Here is a 10,000-nt window from a genome sequence, read left to right on the forward strand (position 1 = left end):
AGCATTCTAACAGTTCTGCCAGCTTATGGCTTTCATGATAATAATAATAATAATAATAATGGTTTCAGACTCTGGCACAAGGCCAGAAATTTTGGGGAAGCGGGCTAGTCAATTACATCAACCCCAGTAAATGACTGATACTCCAATTTATCAACCCCTGAAAGGACGAAAGGCAAAGTCAACCTTGGTGGAATTTGAACTCAAAATGTATAAATGGACGAAATGCCGCTAAGCTTTTTGTCCAGAAAGATAATGAAAATGGTTTCAAATTTTGGTATAGAGCCAGAAATTCGGGCTGGTAAGCCAATTACATCAACCCCAATGCGCAACTGGTATTTAGTTTATCAACACCACAAAAGATAGACAAAGTCAGTGTTGGTGGAATTTGAGCTCACAATGTAAAGACAGACGAAATGCTGCTAATAACAAATATTTATTTCTATATTGCCCACAGGGGGCTAAACGTAGAGGGAACAAACAAGGACAGACAATGGGATTAAGTCAATTACATCAACCCCAGTGCGTAACTGGTACCTATATAATCGAACCCGAAAGGATGAAAGGCAAAGTCGACCTCAGCAGAATTTGAACTCAGAACGTAGTGGCAGACAGAATACTGCTAAGCATTTCGCCTGGCATGCTAATGATTCTGCCACCTCGCCGCCCTAAAATAATAACACATATTGGCCACAGAGGCAGTATACTGAGGGGTGATATTTCTTTGGGTCAGAACATGGATGTTAGAAAAACTCAGATATTGGCTTTTGGTGCAAAATGTATTCTTGTGTATATTGCTAGCATGGAGATAAATCCCTGCCATCTCCAGCACCGAGACCACCTGATCACATGATTTCGACCTTCTCTGGTTTCATCAGTGAGGGACACTCAACTGCTAGAGAAAGCAGTGACTCGTCTCTCTGCCAGCAATATGTGGAAATAGTGCCAGAACAGGCACTGGTGTAGCAATTAGCCAATGAGCTCGTTAAAAATAGATTTTGGTGACAGGAGCACTATTGATAACATCATCATCGTCATCATCATCGTTTAACGTCCGCTTTCCATGCTAGCATGGGTTGGACGGTTCAACTGGGGTCTGGGAAGCCAGAAGACTGCACCAGGCCCAGTCAGATCTGGCAGTGTTTCTACAGCTGGATGCCCTTCCTAACGCCAACCACTCCGTGAGTGTAGTGGGTGCTTTTCATGTGCCACCGACACAGGTGCCAGACGAGGCTGGCGAACGGCCACGCTCGGATGGTGTGTTTTTTATGTGCCACCGACACAGGTGCCAGACGAGGCTGGCGAACGGCCACGCTCGGATGGTGTGTTTTTTATGTGCCACCGACACAGGTGCCAGACGAGGCTGGCGAACGGCCACGCTCGGATGGTGTGTTTTTTATGTGCCACCAACACAGGTGCCAGACGAGGCTGGCGAACGGCCACGCTCGGATGGTGTGTTTTTTATGTGCCACCGACACAAGTGCCAGACGAGGCTGGCGAACGGCCACGCTCGGATGGTGTGTTTTTTATGTGCCACCAACACAGGTGCCAGACGAGGCTGGCGAACGCCACGCTCGGATGGTGTGTTTTTTATGTGCACCGACACAAGTGCCAGACGAGGCTGGCAAACGGCCACGCTCGGATGGTGTGTTTTTTATGTGCCACCAACACAGGTGCCAGACGAGGCTGGCGAACGGCCACGCTCGGATGGTGTGTTTTTTATGTGCCACCAACACAGGTGCCAGACGAGGCTGGCGAACGGCCACGCTCGGATGGTGTGTTTTTTATGTGCCACCGACACAAGTGCCAGACGAGGCTGGCGAACGGCCACGCTCGGATGGTGTGTTTTTTATGTGCCACCGACACAAGTGCCAGACGAGGCTGGCAAACGGCCACGCTCGGATGGTGTGTTTTTTATGTGCCACCAACACAGGTGCCAGACGAGGCTGGCGAACGGCCACGCTCGGATGGTGTGTTTTTTATGTGCCACCGACACAGGTGCCAGACGAGGCTGGTGAACGGCCACGCTCGGATGGTGTGTTTTTTATGTGCCACCAACACAGGTGCCAGACGAGGCTGGCAAACGGCCTCGCTCGGATGGTGTGTTTTTTATGTGCCACCGACACAAGTGCCAGACGAGGCTGGCGAACGGCCACGCTCGGATGTTGTATTTTAATGTGCCAGACGGATAACGAGAAATAATATTCGTTTATGGTTTCAAATTTTGGTGCGAGGCCTGCAAGTTTGTCTCTTGTGTGCCACTGATTCTCCTATCTGACCTCTCATAATAGTACGAATATTTAGGAAGGAAACAGAGATAAACGAATTGAACAATGAGGTTGATTGATAAGATAGATAAAGCTTATGGTAGGTACACAAGAGATAGGGATATTTTTTAATTTGTGCCGTATAGCAATTATACTCGTTAATATACTTTAACCCATCCTTGAACTGATTCTACAACATTATTGTTACCATTATCTTTGTTTTAATGCTTGTACGGGTCAGACAGAATTTATTGGTAGATTTCCTTTGGCTGAATGCCCTTCCTGTCACGACACCGCTACGGAAAATGGGATTTTTTTCTAGCGGTGTCAAATGAATATGTCACCCATAATTATAACCCTAGTATCGATCTATTGCATTTCAATCTATTTTAGATTTAGGGTTAGGGTTAGGGGAAGGGTATCTTTTTTTTCTTCGCAAATGTAAATAAACCCAATCTGTTTCTTAAACGAGAGACATATTCATACAGCACGGAATGTTTTCACCCCAAATGGAGGTCAGCAATTGGTTAAAATTGCCGAAATGCTCGAAATTTCAGACGAAATATCTTACAAACTATAGAATTTTCTCAATAAAGCCAAGAAAAAATGATGTTTTATAAACACATTCTACCAGTATACGAAGTTTAAAAGTGTTTAGTTAACTAGAAATTGTGTTGACATGTGCCGTTCAAAAGGAAAAGATCCAAACTATATATTTCGAACGGGAATTTGGCAGCGTCACCTCTAGCTGAACAATTATTCTGTGCTGATAAAGAGAAATAACCCGAAAATTGCGATACACACATATTGTTTTGAGTTGAGTGGAAGTGCTAGATTCCCTTGTTCGAAAATATAAGGACACAGATCGTGTCGTACAGCCAGCTGGAGATGATGTCTCCCTGAGCTAAATTACAGCAACATTCGTCCTAAACCAGGACTGCCATGTTATGTCGGCAAACAATCTTTGCTCTGATTAATATTTTCAATGCTTCTTTATAAGACTCGACCATTTTCTTTTCCTGTCTTTCTCAGTTTCTAAAGACCTTTTTTCCTTCTCGTGGTTTCCTCTGTAGGGTGATATGTACCGATGTGGTGCCAATTGCTGTGATAACGTCAATTCAAATATGGAAGATGTGCACCGCTGCATCGACCGATGTTCAGAGCCAGTGAACCGTGCACAGAGTCTAATTCAGAATGAAATACAAATGTTCCAGGTAACTTTATTATTCTTTAATTTCTTTAATTTCATAATGGATCTCATCATCATCATCATCATCATCATCGTTTAACGTCCGCTTTCCATGTATGTGAGTGCGTTTGTGTGTCTGTGTTTGTCCCCCTAGCATTGCTTGACAACCGATGCTGGTGTGTTTACGTCCCCATCACTTAGCGGTTCGGCAAAAGAGACCGATACAATAAGTACTAGGCTTGCTCGACTAAAGGCGGTGCTCCAGCATGGCCACAGTCAAATGACTGAAACAAGTAAAAGAGTAAAGAGTATATATATGTGTGTGTGTGTATGTATGTATATATGTATATATATATATGTGTGTATGTATATGTATGTATATATATGGGTTGGACGGTTCAACTGGGGTCTGGGAAGCCCAAAGGCTGCACCAGGCTCCAGTCAGATCTGGCCGTGTTTCTACAGCTGGATGCTCTTCCTAACGCCAACCACTCCGTGGGTGTACTGGGTGCTTTTTACGTGCCACCGACACAGGTGCCAGACGAGGCTGGCGAACGGCCACGCTCGGATGGTGCTTTTTACATGCCACCGGCACAGAGGCCAGGCGAGGCTGGCAACGGCCACGATCGGATGGTGTTTGTTTTCTATTTATTGCTGTCATCATTGTTGAAGTCGTCATCATCATCATCACTTACATCCACTTTTCCATGCTTGCATGGATCGGACAGACTTTTGACGAAGCATGCTTTCCACTGGGATAGCATTCTTGTCGCCAACCATCACATGTTTTCAAGTAAGGTAATATCCCCACCCCCGTGTGCCCAAACATGTCTTTTCAAAGATGCAGAAGAACATATATCATTGCCATCATCATCATCCATTTTCCATACTGGCATAGGATGGATAACTTGAGAGGAACTGGCAAGCCAGTGGACTACAGCGAGCACCACTGTCTGTTCTTATTTCTAAGTGGATCTCATCATCATCATCATCATCGTTTAACGTCCGCTTTCCATGCTAGCATGGGTTGGACGGTTCAACTGGGGTCTGGGGAGCCCGAAGGCTGCACCAAGCCAGTCAGATCTGGCAGTGTTTCTACAGCTGGATGCCCTTCCTAACGCCAACCACTCCGAGAGTGTAATGGGTGATTTTATGTGCCACCGACACAGGTGCCAGACGAGGCTGGCGAACGGCCACGCTCGGATGATGTTTTTTATGTGCCACCAACACAGGTGCCAGACGAGGCTGGCAGACGGCCACGCTCGGATGGTGTTTTTTATGTGCCCACAGCACGGAGGCCAGACGAGGCTGGTGAACGGCCACGATCGGATGGTGTTTGTTACGTGCCCACAGCACGGAGGCCAGTCGATGCGGTACTGGTTACGGCCACATTTGGATGGTTTTCTTATGTGCCACCGGCACTGGTACCACAAAGATACAAATTCCATTGATGTTCATCTATTTTGATTTGGTCTTCACAAGTGTCACAAGAAGGAAGGTATGCACAGGTGGACTGACTACGTCCCAGGTAGGGGCCACGGGTTATGGCCTCACTAGTCTTGCCGGGTCTTCTCACGCACAGCATACTTCCATAGGTCTCGGTCTCTAGTCATTTCCTTGGTGAGACCTAAAGTTCGAAGGTCGTGCTTCGCCACCTCGTCCCAGGTTTTCCTGGGTCTACCTCTTCCACAGGTTCCCTCAACTGCTAGGGTGTAGCACTTTTGCACACAACTATCTTCAGCCATTCTCGTCACATGACCATACCAGCGCAGCCGTCTCTCTTGCACACCACAACTGATGCTTCTTAGGTTCAACTTTTCTCTCAAGGTACTTACACTCTGTCGATTATGAACACTGAAATTACACATCCATCAGAGCATACTGGCTTCATTTCTTGCGAGCTTACGCATATCCTCAGCAGTCACGGCCCATGTTTCACTACCATGTAGCATGGCTGTACGTACACATGCATCATACAGTCTGCCTTTTACTCTGAGCGAGAGGCCTTTTGTCACCAGCAGGGGTAAGAGCTCCCTAAACTTTGCCCAGGATATTCTTACTCTAGCAGTTACACTTTCAGCACACCCACCCCCGCTACTGACTTGGTCACCTAGGTAGCGGAAGCTATCAACTACTTCTAGTTTTTCTCCCTGGAACATGGTAGACGTTGGTCTCTGCACATTTTCAGTGTTTATTGCTCCTGAGCATCTGCCACAGACAAAAACTATTTTCCTAGTTAGCCTTCCTTTGACATTGCTACACCTCTTATGTGTCCATAGCTTGCACTTGGTGCATCTTATAGAGTTTCTACCTACACCTTTTTTACAGATCGAGCAGGGCCATATACCTGAAGGCGTTTGTGACTTGTCTACTTTCCTACTTATTAGGACTTTGGTTTTGGCTAGATTGATTCTGAGGCCCTTCGATTCTAGACCTTGCTTCCACACCTGAAACTTCTCCTCCAGTTCTGATAGTGACTCAGCAATTAGAGCAAGGTCATCAGCATAGAGGAGCTCCCAGGGGCATCCTGTCTTGAATTCCTCCGTTATTGCCTGGAGGACTATGATAAATAGGAGGGGACTGAGGACTGAACCTTGGTGGACCCCAACCTCTACCCGGAATTCTTCACTGTACTCGTTGCCAACCCTCACCTTACTAGCAGCGTCTCTGTACATGGCTCGCACAGCTCTCACTAACCATTCATCTATCCCTAGTTTCCTCATTGACCACCAGATAAGGGATCGGGGGACCCTGTCAAAGGCTTTCTCCATGTCAGCAAAAGCCAGGTACAAGGGCTTATCTTTGGCTAGGTATTTCTCCTGCAGCTGTCTTACCAGGAATATAGCATCAGTAGTACTTTTCCCTGGCACGAACCCAAACTGCATCTCATCTAAGCTAACTCTCTCTCTAATTAATTGGGCTATAACCCTCTCCGTAACCTTCATTACCTGATCCAGCAGCTTGATGCCCCTGTAGTTATTTGTATCTAGGGCATCACCTTTACCTTTGTAGCAGTTGACTATTATGCTGCTACACCAGTCATTGGGTATGACTCCTTCGTGTATCACCTGGTTAACTATACGGGTGACTATGCTATAGCCGACACTACCAGATATTTTGAGCATCTCTGCAGTAATTCCTGATGGGCCTGGGGCTTTCCCTGTTTTCATGAGTGGATTTGGTAGACGGAAACTGAAAGAAGCCCATCGTATATATGTATATATATATATATGTGTTTGTGTGTCTGTGTTTGTCCCCCTAGCATTGCTTGACAACCGATGGTGGTGTGTTTACGTCCCCGTCACTTAGCGGTTCGGCAAAAGAGACCGATAAAATAAGTACTGGACTTACAAAAGAATAAGTCCCGGGGTCGAGTTGCTCAACTAAAGGCAGTGCTCCAGCATGGCCGCAGTCAAATGACTGAAACAAGTAAAAGAGTATATATATATATATATACACACACCTATATATACATATATTTATACATATACATAAATATGTGTGTGTATATATATATATATGTGTGTGTGTGTATATATATACATATATATATATATACACACATACATATACTATATCAGTGTGTATATGTGTGTGTTTATCTTATTTACGTGTGTCTACTTCACATACCCTGTATTTTTTTTTCTCTACACTAGAGACACACGTAAACACCCAACCCACCCAGTCACCTACACAAGAACTCAAATAAACACTGCTTAGCATTACACTTCCATTATTACTTGATAGAAGATAGGATAACAGTGGCTGTAGGTCACACTGACCACCTTATAGATTTCTTGTAAACTTACTTTACTTTAGTAGGTCAGGACTTTCCAAGAAACGCTTATAGAGAATTTATTGTTGTAGCTATTCACTGAAGTATGTGTGTGTATGACTAACAGAAGATATTGCTGGAGAGATATTTAATAAACAAAACAAAACAAAAATCTACCTTTGAACACTTTTTACATCCATAACTAACATTTATATAATTTATTATGAAAAATTAACAAGCGCAGGAGTGGCTGTGTGGTAAGTAGCTTGCTAACCAACCACATGGTTCCGGGTTCGGTCCCACTGCGTGGCATCTTGGGCAAGTGTCTTCTGCTATAGCCCCAGGCCGACCAATGCCTTGTGAGTGGATTTGGTAGACGGAAACTGGAAGAAGCCTGTCGTATATATGTATATATATATATATATATGTGTGTGTTTGTCCCCCTAGCATTGCTTGACAACCGATGCCGGTGTGTTTATGTCCCCGTTACTTAGCGGTTCGGCAAAAGAGACCGATAGAACAAGTACTGGGCTTACAAAAGAATAAGTCCCGGGGTCGAGTTGCTCGATTAAAGGCGGTGCTCCAGCATGGTCGCAGTCAAATGACTGAAACAAGTAAAAGAGTAATACAGTAACAATAAAATAAGCATCTTGAGAAATAAAAAAGAGAAAAGAGTAAGCAGCTGTTTTGAGTTGGTCGACTGCTTGTGAGGAAGCTAAATGTGATTGGTTTGTGTTTTAGCCATTTACTAGTCTCAGCTGTTTGTTAGTCCACAGCCATGTGGCCATGGACAATTTCCAGTTGAATGAATCAATCGATTCCAGGACATGTATTTCTCTCTTTGTTAAGCCTGGTACTTATTCTGGCAGTGTATTGGTATCTTTTGCTGAACTGCTAAGTTAAAAGGGGTTGTAAACACATATACATATATGTTTTCTTTACTACCCACAAGGGGCTAAACACAGAGAGGACAAACAAGGACAGACAAAAGGATTAAGTCGATTATATCGACCCCAGTGCATAACTGGTACTTATTTAATCGACCCCCCCGAAAGGATGAAAGGCAAAGTCGACCTCGGCGGAATTTGAACTCAGGATGTAGCGGCCGACGAAATACCTATTTCTTTACTACCCACAAGGGGCTAAACACAGGGGGGACAAGCAAGGACAGACAAAAGGATTAAGTCGATTATATCGACCCCAGTGCATTACTGATACTTATTTAATCGACCCCCGAAAGGATGAAAGGCAAAGTCGACCTAGGCGGAATTTGAACTCAGAATGTAACGACAGACGAAATACAGCTACGCATTTCGCCCAGCGTGCTAACGTTTCTGCAAGCTCGCCGCCTTCTATATATAATAGTTGTCAAGCAGTGGAGTGGGGGAACAAACACACACACACACATATGTATATAGATTTCGCTTAGGCATAGCGAGGCTAATATCCTGGTGTAGTACTCAATACGGGTGTGCTTCTGAACAAAGTGTTAGAGCGGTGACAAGAAAACGAGATGACACAAGGAAAATTATATTTATCTTATGAACTTCATTAGGTTACAACTGTTTCTGCGACGAGGATGATGATCTCTGTCCGATGCATACTGTGAGTAAGGGAACTTACTACCCCCTGGGGTTAAAAAGTAGTAACATAGTCCTATGCAGGACTGCCACGTTATGTTGGTAAAAGTATATACTGTGAGTAAGGTCTCAAGTGGCTGCTGTCTCTAGCCAGGCCAACAGGAAATTACCCAGAGACCTATTTCTTTATTACCCACAAGGGGCTAAACATAATGGGACAAACGACGACAGACATAGGTATTAAGTCGTTTACATCGACCCCAGTGCGTAACTGGTACTTAATTTATCGACCCCGAAAGGATGAAAGGTAAAGTCGACCTCGGCGGAATTTGAACTCACAACGCAACGGCAGACGAATACGGCTACACATTTCGCCCGGCACGCTAACGTTTCTGCCAGCTCGCCGCCTTACAATTACCCAGAGACCATTGGTCTTCTGGGATTGCCAACAGCTAGATGCAGGTAGTAAGCTGCCTTATTCACAGTATATCTCAGATGCAAATCATGTGTCGATAACCAGCTGGAAAAGATGTTTTCCTGAGGTTGAAAAGCAGTAGCTGTTACTACATCATAGATTTAAAACTACTTGTTTTTCTTGTTTTTATTATAACTGAATATAAAAACAAACATTCACACACACACACACATACGTGTATGTATACATACATGGGGACATATCTAAACAGATGCACAGGAGTTTTATAAATAGGTGTATAGATAAACCAATGCATGCTAATGTATATAAGTAGGAACATGTATAAGCAGACAAATATGAAGGGAAAAAATTCACAAAAACAAAATATTTCTACATGTGTGTGTGTGTGTGTGCATGTGCATAGGTAAATAAATAGATTGACAGATAGAGAGAGAGAGAGAGAGAGAGAAATAATTATAAAATCTGAGGTCCTGGTAGGGTTTAAAGGTAGGCATTTCCAGAGAGGCACTCGACCCAAGTTCTGGGCTATCAACACTCTTAATCCCTGACTAATCCAAAATCTTCAAGTGTAGCAAATTCTGGTTCCATGATGGTAAAGTCATTGTATGGGCGTGGCAATATATATATATATATGTGTGTGTGTGTGTGTACTCCTTGTTTCTTTCTGTGTTCCTTTCTGTGGAAGAGCATAGGCTCGAAACGTTAAAGACTTTTTCACTTCCTGAGCGTTAAACTAATACATCTGTTTGTTGTCTA

At 44.2% G+C, this 10,000-nt stretch overlaps 1 protein-coding gene across 1 annotated transcript in view; it reads left to right on the forward strand.

The window, feature by feature from the left end:
* The window catches only part of LOC115224360 (protein FAM136A), a 26,349-nt gene that overhangs the window by 7,551 nt on the left and 8,798 nt on the right, over positions 1-10,000 (forward strand). Inside the window, exon 2 of the mRNA XM_029795236.2 lies at positions 3,338-3,478. Within this exon, the coding sequence (XP_029651096.1) occupies positions 3,338-3,478 (141 nt within the window). The remainder of the gene's footprint in view (positions 1-3,337; positions 3,479-10,000) is intronic.

This window comes from Octopus sinensis, linkage group LG25 (assembly GCF_006345805.1).
Source record: "Octopus sinensis linkage group LG25, ASM634580v1, whole genome shotgun sequence".
NCBI lineage: Eukaryota > Metazoa > Mollusca > Cephalopoda > Octopoda > Octopodidae > Octopus > Octopus sinensis.